The sequence below is a fragment of the Diceros bicornis genome, chromosome 19 (genome assembly GCF_020826845.1).
Source record: "Diceros bicornis minor isolate mBicDic1 chromosome 19, mDicBic1.mat.cur, whole genome shotgun sequence".
NCBI classification, from domain to species: Eukaryota; Metazoa; Chordata; class Mammalia; order Perissodactyla; family Rhinocerotidae; genus Diceros; species Diceros bicornis.
In genome coordinates this window covers 17,308,236-17,325,849 of record NC_080758.1, presented here as the reverse complement: position 1 = coordinate 17,325,849, position 17,614 = coordinate 17,308,236, and the positions used below count along the sequence as shown (strand labels likewise).

General features: G+C 44.0%; 1 protein-coding gene across 2 annotated transcripts in view; it reads left to right on the top strand.

Moving 5' to 3' along the window:
- The window catches only part of IFT52 (intraflagellar transport 52), a 31,569-nt gene extending 16,832 nt beyond the window's left edge, over nucleotides 1–14,737 (top strand). For both annotated transcript variants that reach the window (XM_058562668.1, XM_058562669.1), the window contains 6 exons: nucleotides 919–987; nucleotides 4,524–4,678; nucleotides 9,297–9,384; nucleotides 10,375–10,483; nucleotides 12,418–12,563; nucleotides 14,457–14,737. In XM_058562668.1, coding sequence (XP_058418651.1) covers nucleotides 919–987; nucleotides 4,524–4,678; nucleotides 9,297–9,384; nucleotides 10,375–10,483; nucleotides 12,418–12,563; nucleotides 14,457–14,504 — 615 coding nt within the window. In that variant the 3' untranslated portion in view covers nucleotides 14,505–14,737. The remainder of the gene's footprint in view (nucleotides 1–918; nucleotides 988–4,523; nucleotides 4,679–9,296; nucleotides 9,385–10,374; nucleotides 10,484–12,417; nucleotides 12,564–14,456) is intronic.
- The last annotated feature ends 2,877 nt before the right edge of the window (nucleotides 14,738–17,614 follow it).

Sequence of the window (17,614 nt, the reverse complement as noted above, 5' to 3'; positions counted from 1 at the left end):
TGGGGTGGGAGCCGACCTTGGAGAAGTGGTGAGGAGCAGCCCAACCAGGGCCGCACACGTAAAGCCCAGGAGCTTGAACTTTCTGCAGAAAGCCACGGTGAGCCCTTGGAGGGTGTTCAGCAGCCTTGGGCATAGTCAGAGCTGTGTTTTGGAAAGACTCCTCTGTCAGGCGTTTGAGAAAGGAGGCGGCGGCCTGGAGCCAGTTAGGAGACTGGTAGCGTCAGCCAGGTGAGAAGGGAGGAGGACGGAATGAAGGAAGGGGAGGTGTGCATGAGGGGAGGGCTGGCCCACACGAGTGGCATTTAGGAGGCGGTATGTATAGGACTGGTCACTGACTGACATGGGGAATGGGGTAAAAGCATTGCAGTTGTTTGTCAGAATAGTGCAAAGGAAACCTGTCCTGTAAAGGATGACAGACAGTGCGTGCCAGGGCTGGACACGGGTGTGATTCCAGTGAATCACTTGCCAGAGGAAGAGGCTCCCACTCCGCTTTCTCATAACTGCTGTGTTGGGAGATTGATTCAGCTCTTGTTTCTGTGGAATCCACGTGAAGCTCCAGTGTCTCTAGAAACACTCTGTGGGGATCTAGGTATATTCCAGTTTTAAGACTGTCATCAACACCTTAAACAGGGATTGCTTTGGAACTGTGAACAAGTTTTAATAAATTTTGGTTGTGGTTAGAGGTTAGAGTGCTCTAAAATAGATGACAAATTTCCGATAATAAAAGTGGCATTAGGGTGAGGAAAACTTTTAAGTTTTCATATGATTTCCAAGAGAAGGGTGGCTACCCTTTTTCAAATCACTGCTTTAGTCTTTTTCCCCTTACTGTTTTTTCTTGGTTGATGTAATTCTCTAGTGTTGCCCTCAGCTTTCTCAGATAACCAAGTACCTAATTCTATGTTTATTTTTTAAATCCAGGATGTTGTTTTCCAGTGGCTCACGACAGGAGACATCCACCTAAACCAGATTGATGCTGAGGACCCAGAGGTAGGAGGTTGTGAATCACTAAAAACTTTTTAGATGAAAAATGGGTCCAGCTTCTCAGCACCACTTCTAACAGTTCCAAAGGAATATATATCTCTTGCTTTATCATAAGACAGATGGCAAGAAGTGATGCTTTTTGGGGGGGATGTCCACGTTGTAAAAGCTAATAAATCAGTAAATGCTATAATTAATCATAGAATTAATTGGGGTGGGAGCCTCTACATGTGTATAACAGTTGAGATTTAATGTATGCTCCCTGGCCCAGACTTCCAAAATCAGTATCTGTAGAGAGAGACTTCTTTCAGAAATATGAAGGATATAAAATTAATTTTTTCTTGAAGAAACAGAGATCATCAGAATTTGTTTTAAACTATAATTTTGTTGCTTTTAGGAATAACAATCCTGAAGGCATTTTGATGATATTTCTCAGACAGAGGAGAGTGGTAAAACCAACACTGGACTAGGAACAGTAACCCGCAGTCTAGGTTCTGCCCCACTGCTGGCCCTTGGACCTGAAGCAGGTTATTCTGACCTTTCTTCATCCTGGATTTCTAGGGGACACTAATACTGTGCTGTCTGTCTCACAGGATGATTGTGAGTCCGAAATTCATAGATGTACATTTACTTATTAAACTAAAAGGTGTAAAAAGTGCTATGTATCTGTAGGACATTTTTTAACTTTTGTAGTTATTATATACCAGGCACTATATATCATATACTTCTACTTAAATCATCCTATTTCATTCTGACAACAGCCCTGGGAGGTACATGGTCTTATTCCCATTTTATAGATGAAGAAACTTAAATTCTGCAAGATTGCAGCATGCTCAGAGAGCAAGCAAGTGCAGAGCCAGGATCCAAACCCAGGTCTCCTGATTCAGAGTTTACTCATTCTGCAATTGCTTCTGTGTTTATTAGACTCTGAAATGTCAGAAAAATTATTTCCTGGCAATGGGTAGCAGGAGGTGGGCAAGAAGGCGATCAGAAGGGTGGTCTACCGACTGCTTTCTCTCTCTGCTGAGGACGTGGCCTCCCAGGGGCTGGTTTGGGTTAGGAAACAGGAAAGCCCCATGTCTAAAATATTCCGTTATATGGAAACATTAAGTTTATGGATATTTTGCTTAAATTCCTCCTGAAAAGTGATGTAAGCCCCAAAAATAAAAGAACTGGGGTACAGCCAGGAATTCGCTCTTCAGATCTCACAGGACCCAACTCTGAGTGGACGGCATCTTTGGCAGCTGCCAACCCTAGTTAGTGTCGTGGGTTGAGGAAAGCAGCACTGAGAGATGCTGCATCTGCTCCTGTTCTGTGTGGCTACCTTGCTCCTGCTAAGTTTCTGTCCTTCCTGTTTTCTACCTGAGGAAACTGAAGTCAGTGAATTCTTCAAGGTGCCTACTTAGGCTAATACCTGGCCAAGCCATTGTTAATTCTTATGACAGGCTGATTCTGGAGCCTGTGCCTTTTCTTCTGGTCTGTCGTTCACTGTCCACCACACATGACACCGGACTGGTTCAGAAGGGAAGCATCAATAGAAAGCCAGCGGAAGATAGTGTTGTGAAGGCCTTTCTCTAAAACTGTGCAGTTATATACATCTTCCAGATGTGAGACCTGGCGAAATATGTCTTTGTATTGTAAGGCTTTGGAAAGTGAAATGCTAGATCCAGTAGCATTGCAAAGTAAGAAATTCTGAAAACCTGAACTTCCTAACTATGATTTCAGATCAAATCTTGCTGTATCCAAGTGGATTTCAAACTGAGACAATAGCTTAGTTTTAAATGATATTTAATAAAAATAGTGGCTCAATAAAGAGCTAAAGGAATTACATAAGAAGTTTTAACCTCAGAATCTGCTAGGAAGTCATGAAAACCCGTGGTCTTGGGAGCACTCGTATGTTTGTCTGGACGTCTAAGGCCATGATGGTTTTCTGAACTAGGATTTTGTAGCCAGCCTCTGTGCGGAGATGAGATCAGCCTCAGGACCTTTGGGATTGCTGGCCCATTACTGATCTCTGCACTGTGTTCTGGGCATGTGTCCTGGCAGAGTTTGTGTCATTAGTGCTCTCACCTTCAACCCAGTGTCCTGTTAGAGGGTCGAAGCTGCTAAAACGGCCAGATATTTTAGGGAAGAGCCGTTATTTGTCTGTGCTCTTTCCTTGTTTCTTGTCTAAAAAAATGTTTGAGGATTAGGGGAGTTTTTGACCCTTGGGATATAGAAAAAAGCAAGCCTGTTTGTCTTGACGTCTTATTTCTGTAATGCTCAGGCATGTCTCCTCAAGTGCTGGTCTAAAGAATGTAGAACAGTATGTTGCAGGTGATTTCAGAGGACCAGTTTTGAAACTATTCCCCAGTTGGCCTTGTTAGAAGTCAAGGCAGAATGCAGTTCAAAGGGCAATTAGGAATAAGTTTCTTATTGCCAGCATGCATTTATTTAAACTTATTTTTTGAATAGGTAATGCATTCACATAGTTTGGAATTCAAAAGCATGCACAATGAACAGTCTTCCTTCTGTCTTTGCCCAGCCGCTTTGTTCCCCTCCCCAGTGACCACAATCTTGGTGGGTTCTCTTATGTTCTTGCAGAGATATTTTATACGTGTATAAGCAAATGTGTGTGTGTGTACTCTCCTTCCCTCTTGTTTTACACAAATGGTACTATATACACTCTGGATATACACTGTCCAGCACCTTCCTTTTTAAAATTACCAATATGTCTTGGAGATTTTTCGATATTTATACTTAAGAGCTTTCTTTTGTTTGTTTTTTGAAAACTGTATTTTCCATTGTTTGTACTGCAGTATATTTCACCAGTCTCCTACTGGTGCACATTTAGGTTTTCCTGCTTTTTTACTGTTACCAACACACAGCATGTGTCATCATCAAGGGCTCTCAGCAACGCTGGGGGCATGTCCTTGGCTAGGGGAGAGGGGCTGGATCTAGTGTCCAGGAGGAGGGGTTGTCTGTGCTGGGGACGCAGGCATTCTGTACACATCACAGGAGAGAAGGCAGAGTGTGTGGCGCAGATGCTGGTGGGTGGATAGATGTAGCGGGAGCTCGTGGGCTTTCTCATATGATTGTTTCTGTTTTCTCACTGAAATAGAAAATAAGGTCATCAGCTAAAATTAAGAAAGGGAAGATTGTTTTAGATGGTTGAAGTGACAAAAAGAAAGTTTTGTCCAGGAGAATGGGAAAGTGAATGATCTAGAGAAACATAGTTGATTGCCGAGCAACATCAGTGATCATGAAACTGAATGGGGACCAGTCAGCATGCTTGTGTGTTTCTCCAGCTGTGTTCAGCTGTGTGAGTACTGACACGAGTAATTGGAGCGTTGGATTTAGCTAGCATTAGGGTTTAGCCAAGTGACTTTTGTTCCTCTTTCCATATAAAGTGGCTTATTTAAGGCTTAGTTGTCAGTGACTGTGAACAGTGAAATCTCTTGGCAAGAGGGTATAAACATTGCAGATTTATACCTGAGACGTTGGAGATTAGACAGATTAAATTCTTGCTCCTGGTCTGCTGAAAGGAACCCTCTTGTGGCTTTCAGATTTCTGACTACATGATGCTGCCCGACACAGCCACCCTATCAGAGCGGCTTCGAGTGTGTCTCCAGGAGGGCGATGAGAACCCACGGGACTTTACCACCCTCTTCGACCTGTCCATTTACCAGCTGGATACCACCTCCCTCCCCAAGGTCATCAAGTCAGTACCTGTGGCTCTCTGAGCTGCACTGCACTCCATTCTCAGCATTTGGTTTGAAAATATGAGCCTGGGGACAAGAGCTAGGGTCATGGCAAAGGTGGTTTGCAAAACGTGTTCTCAGATCTGTGAAGTCGACAAAGACAGCTGGGATATTGGGGGGGGGTGGGGGGTGCAGATGAAAATGCCAGCAGTTATTAGCCCCTGCTGTGTTCCAGGCTCTGTATCAGGCATTTCGGGTGACCAGCTTGTTCTGGTTTGCCCGGGACTTTCCTGGTTTTAGCACAGAGTCCCATGTCCCAGGAACCCCTCAGTAAACCGAAGGGGTTGGTCACCCTGCAGGCACTCCCTGTGGTTACTTCACTTAATACTTTGAGTAGGCCTGAGTTACCTGCCTCATTTCCACATGAGGAAACTGAGGTTTGAAGAGGGTAAGGGATTCTCCCAAGGTGAGAACAGGGATTAGAGCCGGGCCTGAATGACTTTGAAGCCAGGGCTTTACCCTGTTTTATTGCACGCATGTTGTTGTTGTTTGCCATCCCTGATGTCGGGGACAGGGACTGACATTTTTGAGCATCTTTGGCCTGGCATGGGCTGTACATCTGGACAAACCAAAGGCTGAGGGCGCAGCTACAGATGACTGTCTCACTTCCTCCCATATACCTGTGTTCAAGTTCAGCAATACTTCCAGAGCTCTTACTGTGCCAGGCACTGGGCCTAAAGTTTATGGTTTTATGGAGGGGACAGACAAAAGCTGTGAGGCATGGTTATTATATAATGCTAAATGTAAAGTACAGAATAGAGGCCATGGGCGTCATGAAGAAAGAGAATTTAATTCTGACTGGAGTGAGCAGGGCAGACCATGAAAAAGGGGCCCATTTAGCCAGGCATTAACTATGTTAACATTTCTTGGGGCCTTGTGTCTGCTTGCACTACGATGGGTGTTGCACTTTAAGGGGTGAGAAAGATTTCAGGGGGTGGGTGGGGATGTTGGGAGGGAGCATTCTGCAGCGATGTAGCTTATGTGAGCAAATCCCTAGACATTCACACGTGCAGGTGTGTCCAGGCAAGGGCGGTTATTCTTAATTGCCCTTTGAACTGCTGTCAGCCTTGACTTTTAACAAGGCCAACTTGGCAGTTTAAAAATTGATCCTCTTAAGTCACCTGCAACATACTGTTCTACATTCTCTAGCTCCAGCACTTGAGGAGACATGCCTGAGCATTACAGAAGAGGTCAAGACGAACAGCCTGAGGCTCAGGACAAGGGTCGGACTTGTGGAACGGGATCCTAGTGAAGACCTCTAGGGGAAGGACATGATTGAATCTGTGTAATCCAAAATCAATCAAACAGTTTCTTGCAGCAGTTTGTACAGTTAACTGGAATAAAGAAAAAGCAGTGAAGAAAGCCAGTTAGGAGATTGTTAGAGCAGACCAGGAGGGCTGAAAGGTGGAGCCAGTAATAGGAGTGGTTGGTTTCAAGAGATGTTTGGGAAGAAAGAATCACAAGACATGGGCCCTGGGAGGCTGTGATGGAGATGTCTGAGAGACTGATTTCTTCTTGGGGATCTGGGCGACTGGTGATGCTGTTAACTGGCACAGAGAATGCAGGAAGAGGAGAGAGAAAGGAGTTCTGTTCCAGGCGTTCGATCTCATGTGGCTGAGAGGTTTCCCTGTGAAGATGTGCAGGTGAAACTACTAGTGTAGACATGAAGGGGTCTGGATAAGGCAGTTAGGGAAGCTGTGGGAAGGGCTGGGGACACCCAGGGACAGCAGTAGAGTGGGAATTGAGCTTGAGACAGGACCTCACCGCCGCCAGTGCTTGAGAGGCAGGAGAAGAAGAGGGCTTGTGACAAGCTGGGGAACAGCAGCTGGAGGGGCAGCACAGGGACTGTGGGCAGCAGTATCCCTGGACACCAAGGGAGGAGGAAATGACATGGAAGTAGTGGGGTCCGGAGATGGGCCACAGGGCTCCTCCTCCTCTGCAGTTCGGGGCTTTTCTCAGAATAACAGAAGATACATCCGGCTGCTCCACTCGCCGGTTCCAGTCCAACCAGCTTCTGCCGTTTCGGCCTTCTTCTCTCCTGATGTGGTTTAGACCAGGCCACAGTGACCGCTCTTCAGTGTTGAATGAGGGTGTGATTGAACTGTCTACTATTTTAGTGTCAGCAGAGTCACACAGTGGATATTTTGGAGGCTTGGATGGCTCTTTTAATTGTATTTGTCTCATACCATAGCAAAGGGCAGTAGTTACTGGCTGACGTTTCCATAGGTGCTCTCAGGTATTTTTATTTCCTAATATCTTTTGAATGCAATTTCTCTTTTTTGAGTAAAACTCAATTAGTCTTTAAATATTTACTTGGTTTATAGGGTGTTGCTCTGAAGTAACTTCATTGGTCTGTCTGCTATTTATCAAGGCCTGTAGGTGTGAGGTAGAGACGAACAGTGTGGGGCCTCTACCCTCTGAGTTCATGGCCTGGTGGATTGGGGACTGAGACACGAGATGGTGAAAATGCAGTGCCAGAGGTCAGGCCAGAGTATTCTGGGAACATATAGCTCAGCTCCATTTCACAGATTTGTGTTGAGCGTTGGCATTTATTCTTCCCCTTTTCCCCTACTGAACAGCTTTCTCAATTAGGTTTTCTTGGTTTTCAGATTAGTTTCTCCACTCATCCCCTACTCCCATCAACAACATGTTGGCTATTAGTAGGAGGAAGATGTGGGCAGGTGGTGAGCTGAGTGGAGAAAGAGAAGACAATGGAATTTGTCTTATTATTAACATAAGGCTTGAGCACAGTCAGCTCTATCTGGGGACAGAAAGCAGAAAATCCCGGCTGGGTTGACCGAGGCCCGGGCTCGGCGGCTGGATTCTGTGTGTGGGGGTGGTGGGACCTTGAGCTTAGAACTGCCCCTAATGACATTCTGCCTTCTGAGTAGACTGAGTTATGGGGCTTCTGGTTGGCAGGGACTGGCCAGGTCTGAGTTCTGATCTTGCCTTTGTCACTTCTCAACTGTGTGACCTTGGGAAGCACTTCATCTCTATACCTGGAGATTACACCCACTCTCCAGGGTTGTTTTGAGGATTAAATGAAGTAAGTTTAAATGCCCAGCACAGGGTCAGATACAACACGTGGCATGCAGTAAGTGCTCAGTGAAAGTTATTTCTCTTCCCTCCATGGGCATACGCTGCTCATGGCTAGGGGAGATTCTCCCAAGCACCTGGGAATAGTGGAAGAGGTGACAGTGGAAAGCTCAGCTAATCGCCTCTCTGCAGAGACCTCTCTCCTCGGACATAGAAGTGGGCATGAACTTTGTCCGTGCCTGTTGGCATTTGCTTGTTTAGCTTAATTTTGAAAGGCCACAGATGTGTATACAATTTAAATTGGGTGAGTATATTTTAATCTGCCTCATCCGCAGAGGAGTTTAGCCAGCTTACAAAATTATGTACAAGGCAAAAGCATAAAATGAATGTCTGAGAAAATACAGGCAAAGGGGAAGCCACAAAAATAACGCAAGGGGGGCTGGCCCTGTGGCTTAGCGGTTAAGTGCGCGCACTCCGCTGCTGGCGGCCTGGGTTCGGATCCCGGGCACGCACCGACGCACCGCTTCTCTGGCCATGCTGAGGCCGTGTCCCACATACAGCAACTAGAAGGATGTGCAGCTATGACATACAACTATCTACTGGGGCTTTGGGGGGAAAAAAAAAAGGAGGATTGGCAATAGATGTTAGCTCAGAGCCAGTCTTCCTCAGCAAAAAAGAGGAGGATTAGCACGGATGTTAGCTCAGGGCTGATCTCCTCACAAAAATAAATAAATAAAAATAACGCAACGGTAAGACCAGCACTTGACTGTAAACTCATTCTGGCCACTCTCCCTCTGCTGTAGCCACTCTGGCTGCCCTGCTGCTCTGTGAAAATGCCTAGCACCCTTTCCCGTTCTCCCTGCTCTGCTTCTGCCTGGAACTCCCTCCCTCCCTTCACTCAGGGCTTCTCTGACAAGCCACACTCCCTGTATCTATCGGTCTCTCCTGATTTGCATTTCTTCTTAATGCTTAATACTTGGCATCTTGGGTTTTGTTTATTGTCTCTCTCTGATCCACCTGAATGTAAGTTCCACGAGGGCCTGCCTTGGTCTCTTTTTTTCATTGCTGCTGTACTCCTGGTGAATAAAACTGCCTGGTACCTAGCAGATATTCAGTAAGTATTTGTTGAGTGAGTGAGCACACAGAAGTGCATACTATACAGAACTGTTGAGTTGCCAGAAGCAGAGCACACTTCAGGTTTGACTGAATCCTGTCTTCTGATGATGAAAACAAATAAGGAAACAGTGAGTTACAAGATTCACAGTGTCCACTGGGTAAGAATCAAAAGCCTATTTAGGAGAAGCCTGATGTGAAACTTGAAAGAAATTTCACTTTCAGTTCTCAATAAAGTCATATGGTATGACACAGTAGAGAAGATTCCTGGAAGGATCATTACATTACATATAACAACACATTTTGTGTGTTTTTCTGCGAAAGAGCTGAACCGCTTGATTTGATCAAGAAGAGCACAGTGTGATCAGTTAGACGTGCTTTGCCACAGTGTCTCATCTTGATCTCTGCTTTTTTGTCTTGTTATTACAGGGCTCATGAACAGCTAAACGTGAAACATGAACCTCTCCAGCTCATCCAACCTCAGTTTGAGACGCCGCTGCCAGCCCTTCAGCCAGCGGTGAGTAGGTGTGCTTGGGGGACCCTACTACAGAACCCCACTGTTGGCCCTTACCTCACCAGCTGGGCCCCTCATGTCATTTCTGGCATTCATCATGGAGTCACATTTCTCTGCCTCTAAACATGCACAGAGACCAAACATATTAATATTCTGTAGGGATTTCCATTTGGTGTAGTTCCCAACTGAGAAATCAAGGGCATGGACTTTTCTGACTGTTAAACGTTTCCCGCCTTGTTGGGTTGGAGGTCATATATGAGAATTCCTGGGTAAAAAGGAGGAAAAGCTTTGTACTGCGGCTTTCCAGACAACAGGCACTCAGATTCATAGCACAGTTCTGACAGCCCAGGGGACGGTTATGTGTATACAGGTTATTTTTCAACATTCCAGTCCAGCATTAACTCAACTTGCCTTCAAAATTGTCTTATCCCACCACATTCTGGAATGTTATGAGCTAGTTGGCTTCATCTTGGTAGCTTGAAATTGGCCATGGTGGAAGTATTTACATGACAGAAAATGACAAACGCTACAAATCAGGCCTTTTGTTTTGTTATGTTTTGAGAGCTGACAGTTAAACATTTATCAGCACACCACTGGTTCATACCTATGAATTCTGGCTCCAAGTTCAGCGCTTTCTACACTAGTCTACATCTGCTTCCCCAGTTTCTGTCCCTGAAGAACTCATGATTAAATGAAAAACAAGTTGTACAATCAGTTGTTCAACACAAACAAGCCTATTAAGCCCCAGGGTTTGTGTGCTTGCATGAGTTAATGGGCACTGGTATGTCAGCTTGGTCAACGTAGTTACAGCTGGTTCTGCTTGGTGGTTTACAGTGGGCTTGTCGTGGTGCTTGATATGGTCTAATGGGTTAGGGCCTGTGGGTGGTTCATCCCAGGGAAGGGCTGAGTTGGCCTCTCATTTCCCTTATATGTCATTTCTGTCAGTTATAGCTTTGGATATGCTTTTTCATGAAAAAATTTATTTCCTTTTAGGTTTTCCCTCCTAGTTTCAGAGAATTACCACCTCCTCCGCTGGAACTGTTTGACTTAGATGAGACGTTCTCCTCTGAGAAGGCACGGCTTGCTCAGATTACCAATAAGTGTAAGTTTGGCCAAATTTTTGTTTGTTTCTTTTGAGTTTTATTTAATTGTGAACTTCTGAGATTTGCCATGAGAGAAAGCTTAGAGTTTATTTAGAGAGAACAAAATATGAATGGGAGTATAAAATTACAATTTTTGTTTATTTCATGTAAATGATGTTGATTGTTTCTCTCGAGGCCAGTTAGCTTAGTGAGTTAAAACATGATGATAAGCAGAAGCCAAGGTCTCAGTTTTAATCCCTGTAGGTCTTTAGTTCTGACCTATTGAGTGACCACAGGATGAATTCTGACCCTGGCTGCCATTTAGCAAATCTAGATCATTGGTCATAGGAGCAGTTAAATAAGAAAATTTAATCATGGTTATAGACTTCAAATTGGAAGGGATCCTAGAGAGATTCAAGTGTGCCCACCCTGACATGCACTGCCTCTAGCACAGCAAATGGGCCTGCACACATGTGCTCAGAGGCATAAAATTAACCATCCATTTTGAGGCAGTGACCCCACTCCTGGAAATCTAATCTAAGAAGATAAATGATGGTACACAGATGACTACTACATTATTTATTTAAAAAATAAAATACAATTGGGAATAGCCTTAGTGTTTACTAGCAGGGGAATGGTAGTAAATTGTGCTACATTCAACTGATGGGACAACATGTAGTCATTATAAAAGAAGTTTACAAAGGCCAAGGAGTGACACTGATAGAATTTAAGTGAGAATCCTAAATGAAGAAAGCAAGATACAAAACTGCATGTACAGTAGGATCCCAACTATGTGAACATCTGTCTGTGCCCAAAGACCAGAAAGGAGTATGCAAAAATGAAAAGAGTCCAGTATAGAACACTTCACTGCATCTCTGTTCTGTGCCAGCCATTGTGGTAGGTGCTGGGCAATCAAAACTTAGCAAGACATAGTGATGAGTCCAGTGGGAATAATAGACCTGTGAAGGATCAGATGCTTTGACCCAGCATTTCCATTTCTAGCAATTTATCCTACAGAAATCCTTGTAGAAATGCAAAACAAAAAAGAGATAGCTATAGAGATATTAATTGTGGCATTTGAAAAGTTGGCAACAGTCTAATGGTCCATCAGTAGGGGGACTGGTTAAAAAATATATGAAATAAAGTGGAATATTATACATCTGTTAAAAGAAAAATATAGAGCATAAGCTTTGAGATGGAATGTCCATGTTATATCATCAAATGATGAAGGCAGCTTACAGAACTATTATAGTGTGATCCATTTTTCACACATATGTAAATATGTAGGCATATGTGGCAGTAATTACTCTAGGTAGTATTGGTCAGCATAGAGCTAGGGCGAGAGATTTTTGCAGCTGTATGGTTTGAATATTTTAATAAACATTTCTATCATAACTTTAAAAATTTCAAATCGGGGGAAAAAAATAAATTACAGTATGTTGTAAGAAGGGCAGTCATGGCTATCCATCCTCAATATAGGGCTGCTGGGATGGCTTCACAGAGATATGTTGTTGGTGGAATTATGGGTAATTTTTTTCTTCTTTAATTTCCTGTTCTATAATATTGCTCTAATAAATGTTATTTAAAATATCCATATGCCCTTCTCATAGTGGTTCTTGCTGCCTACAGCAAATGGTAATTTGATTTCTTACTGGTTGCTCCTGTTCTTTGTAACGTAGGAATGCTGGATCTGGGAATAGGAAAGCCAGAACCAGTCCAGCTTTATTCTAATTAGGAGTATCACACTTTTGTCCTAATTTATAAAAGCAGTAACATCAGAGATCTCTACATTTTGTCACTGATTAAGTCCTTTGGTCACATTACCCGAGGAAGAGGTGAGTGATCTTGAGAGATGTAGGAACCTGACGGGGGAGGGATTCCTAAACCACAGTAAGTCTGTACTTGGGGAAGGGCAGAAGTTAAGGGTTAATCTAACTGCCCCAACTGTGCTTAGGTACTGAAGAAGACCTGGAATTCTATGTCAGGAAGTGTGGTGACATTCTTGGAGTAACCAGTAAACTACCAAAGGACCAACAAGATGCCAAACATATCCTTGAGCACATCTTCTTCCAAGTGGTGGAGTTCAAGAAACTGAACCAGGTACAGAGCCTAGAAGGCTACTAAAGCAGGAGCCCTTCAAGTGGTGGGATCCTCCATAAACTGGACTTCTCGTGTTTTATGCTATTCACTCATTCTGCAAGTATTTGTTAAGTACCTACTAGGTGAAGAAAACAGACAACGATCCCTGCACCTACAGAACTTATATTCTAGCTGGAGAAGGCAGACAGTAAACAATAAACGTAATATACAAGTCAATCACACAGGCTGCTAGAAGATGTTAAGCAGGTAGAGCAGGGTAAGAGGGATCAAGTGCGCTGAATGTGGCAGTATTCAACAGGGTGGCCAGGGTAGGCCTCACTACAAAGCTGATATTGGAGCAAAGACCTGAAGGTGTTGAGGGATTTAGCCATGTAAACAGCTGGGGGATGAGTGTTCTAGGCAGAGGGAAGGCCTGTGCAAAGTCCCTGAGGCTGGGCTCTGCCTGGCATGTTTGAGGAACAGTAGTGATGCCAGTGTGTCTAGAGAGAACAGAGCAAAGGACACAATAGCAGAACATGAGGTCAGCACCTTGTTAGAAATCATTTTTCTCTGGACTCAGGACCAAGAACTTTAAAACTATGCCTGGCCTTCAGTTTTTCTATCCCTTGACAGGATTTCTAAAATTAAATGCCTAATCACTGTTGGTAGATGGGCATTCATATGCTACAGATGGGAGAATAAATTGGTCTCACTTTTCTGGAGGTATTTTTTATAATGTTATTCAGAAGCTCTAAAAACGTCTATACCTTTGACCCAGTAATTCTAATCCTCAGACTCTGTCTTAATAATATAATCCTGAATGTATGTTAATTTACCAACCAGGATGCTCAATGCAGCATTGTTTTAACAGAAGAAAAGTCTTCATCAGTAGGGAACTGGTTAAGTACCTAGGCTGTATCCGTAAGATTAAAAATGTTTTAGAAGAATGTTTAAGGAAATGTTTAGGAAGAATTCATGATACAGTAAATGGGGGCAGGAGGGCTATAAAACAGAAAGAGATTCCATTTTTCATATATTATACACACACACTTAAGATTTTAGATGCTGAGTGGAAAGATTAGTTAGGGTATGAGCCTCTACTGGCAGGGGGCTGGCTCTGCTGGGTACTCATACTGAATGCCTCGTATGTGCCAGGCGTGGTGCTAGATGTCGGGCGGGGCTACGGCAGTGAACACGATGAATGCAGTCCTTGTGTCTCTCTCGGACCTCCGTGCAGTGGGGGAACAGGAGTGTATAGGCAATTACAGTGCTCTGAGATAAGTGCCATGAAGGGAACCCAGAGGTAAGGTACTGACATAGCTGCTCAGCACTGAAATGTGGGATGGGGGCTCAGGTAGATTCCCAACAGTACCTGCCCTGGTGGCAAGGGAGGGACAGGCCCCCAAGGCCAAGGTAAGAAGCCTGGTATGGTCTTTGCATCAGTGCCTGCAACTGTATTTGCTCCTCACTCATCATGGTGGGTGGTGGGTAATGGTCAAAAGCATACTGTCTGGTAGTGAAAACTTGATCCATTGGGGTAGATTCAGCCTTAAAGCCAGAGATTACCTATGTGTCTCAATTAGTGATAATTCAGAATGTCTAATCAGAGTCTAAAATACTGAAGCAGGGCCGGCCCCGTGGCTTAGGGGTTAAGTGTGCGCGCTCCGCTGCTGGTGGCCCGGGTTCAGATCCCGGGCGTGCACCCACGCACTGCTTCTCCGGCCATGCTGAGGCCGTGTCCCACATGCAGCAACTAGAAGGATGTGCAGCTATGACATGCAACTATCTACTGGGGCTTTGGGGGTGAAAAAATAAATAAATAAAATCCTTAAAAAAATAAAATAAAACACTGAAGCATTCACATTTTAGTCTTTGTACTGAAATACTGAAATTCTGTCTTATTCCCTCATCCAGGAACATGACGTTGATACAAGCGAAATGGCATTCCAGAACAATTTCTGAGGACCATGCCTCTTGAAGCATTTTCCGCCTCCTGATTCTCTCTTGGTCAACTATTTTTGAATTGTTCCTCCACTCCTTGTCAAAATTTTCTATACACTCTTTCCTCTATGAGCTGTGGAAGGCGTGTGCATCTTCTGTAGTGCCCAGATAGGTATAACATTTCTAACTTAGAAGATCCTTATGTAAGATACGTTCCATTTTTTTAAATTAAATCTGACTGAATCTGTACTTAATTTATGAAACAGTCTTACACTGAAGTCTTTTCTTTCAACTCCAGTTGTGGATTTGAGTCTCTCTTATCAAAGGCATAAATAACTCTCAAGCTTGTTGTGAATACTGTACAGCTCTTGGACTAGTTCAAAAGGATACAAAACTAACTTAACCCACAGTCTGTCTGCCACACCGTACCTGGTAAAAGAGATAAAAACACACCTCCCTTACATAGATCACTCACCCCTTCATCTCCCAGCTGCCCACAGGACACAACCATGTGGAGGCTGTTGTCTCCACTCACACTTTGTCCCCCTCCTCTGAGCTCCTGAAGCATTCACGAATTTCTGTCATCATTTTGGGTTTTATAATACAGGGCAAAATGTGATCATCTGTCCCAAGGACAGTGGGTGAGACTGTACCTGCTCGAATGTGGCAGCTGATGTGGAAATGCACAGCAGCGTACTAAATACACTGGGAGCCAGCGCTGGGCAACTCTGAAAGCCAGAGATAAGATGTACTCAACAATTACCTCCCCACCCATATGCTCTTCTCTTACCCTGTGGGTTTGGTGTTCCTGCCATTGAAAGGTGAGGTCCCTCCCTCTGAATCTGGCACTATGGTGGAAGTGACGCTGTGTGACTTCTGAGGCAAGGTCATAAGAGGCTATACAGCTTCTGCCTGGTTCTCTTGGGACACTTACCCGTAGAGCCACAAGCCTCCATGCAAGTAGTCTGAAGCCATGTGGACAGGATATGTGGATAGGCCAAGTGTAGGTGCTCTGGCCAACAGCCAGAGGCCCCAGCCCATACCAGCATCACCTGCTAAATGTGTGAGTGACATCGTGGAGGAGAGACGAGCTGTCCTGCTGTGACCTTTCTGAATTCCTGATCCACAGAATCCACAAATACAATAAAATGGCAGTTTTAAGCCACTAATTTGGAGTAGTTTGTTATGCAGCAATAGATAACTAGAACACATAACCTACAATTTTAGAAGGAACTTTCTGGATCTATCTGAATCTAATCCAACTTCACTTTCCAAAGGGGACAAGGAGACCTAGGGGCAGAGCAGCACTGACAGCCTGCCTACTAACCCAGAGCTGCTCCCACCACACTCCTGACTCAAGAAGGTGACTTGGAGGAGGCAGAGCCTGTCCTGCCATGGGTCAGGGGGCTTTTCCTTTCAACTATGGATGACTTGTGGCAAAGATGTCTGTTTCTTCCCAACTTCTTATGAAAAATTTGAAACATACAGAAAAGTGGAACGAATAGTACAATAACCAGTACCCACTACCTATTTTCAAATATTAACATATTGCCACATATGCTTTATGTATAATTTTTCTTACTGAACATGTGAAATTAAATTTCAGACATTATAATACTTCACCCATTAATATACTTTGTTATATAATCAATATATACCACTCTCACTTCTAATACTTAATGCTAATTAAGATATCCCCAGGGCCGGCCCTGTGACTTAGCGGTTAAGTGCGCATGCTCCACTGCTGGTGGCCCGGGTTCGGATCCCAGGCGTGCACCGACGCACCGCTTCTCCGGCCATGCTGAGGCCGCGTCCCACATACAGCAACTAGAAGGATGTGCAACTATGACATGCAACTATCTACTGGGGCTTTGGGGGAAAAAAAATAAATAAAATTATTTAAAAAAAAAAGATATCCCCAAATTGTCCCCAAAATGTGTTTTATAGAGTTTTTTCAAGCCAGGATCCAGTCAAGGTTCACACATTGGATTTGACTATCTCTTTAATCTCTTTAATAAAATCTAAAACACACTTTTTGTGTGTGTGTGTGAGGAAGGTCAGCCCTGAGCTAACATCCATGCCAATCCTCCTCTTTTTGCTGAGGAAGACTGGCCCTGAGCTAACATCTATTGCCAATCCTCCTATTTTTTTTTTTGCCCCCTCTTGCTCCCCAAAGCCTCAGTAGATAGTTGTGTCATAGCTGCACATCCTTCTAGTTGCTGTATGTGGGACGCGACCTCAGCATGGCTGGACAAGCGGTGCATCGGTGCATGCCCGGGATCCGATCCCGGGCCGCCAGTAGTGGAGCACGTGCACCTAACCACTAAGCCACAGGGCCGGCCCCTAAAACACACTCTTTGTTTTGTTTTTTTTAATGACACTTACTTTTTGAAGAGACTAAATTAAGTATCCCACACTCTGGATTTATCTGATGGTTTCATCATGTCTATTAACTTGTCCCTTTATTTCCTGCAAACTGGAAATTAGGTGTAAAGGCTTGACTAGGTTTAAATTGAACTTTTTTTTTTTTTTGGTGAGGAAGATTGTCCCTGAGCTAACATCTGTTGCCAATCTTCCTCTTTTTGCTTGAGGAAGATTGTCCCTGAGCTAACATCTGTGCCAATTTTCCTTTGTTTGTGGGACACTGCCACAGCATGGCTTGACCAGGGTGTATAGGTTGATGCCCGGGATCCAGGCCCACGAACCCCAGGCCACTGAAGCGGAGCACACAAATTTAACCACTATGCCACCAGGCTGGCCCTATTATGTTTTTGGCAAGAATATTTCATAGGTGATGCTGTGTATATCAGACTGGTCCTCTATTAGTGACATTAATCAACTGGTTAAGGTGGTGAGCACGAGTGTTTTAACATTCAAACATCAGCTACAACAATGTCCCTTTATCACAGCTGTTCATCTATGTGCATGAAGTTTTTCTGGCACATAAGCCACTTGAGATGAAAAAGTCAACTGACTAGAACAAACATTTCAACTTCACTCTTAAAAAAAAATGATAGTACCAGTCCTAGCAGGTAACAGCATAAAAATAACCTGGAGATTTTATCTGTTGCATTCGAATACATCTCTGATTGGAGAACCTTTAGTATCAAAATGAAGAGTAGATAACATAA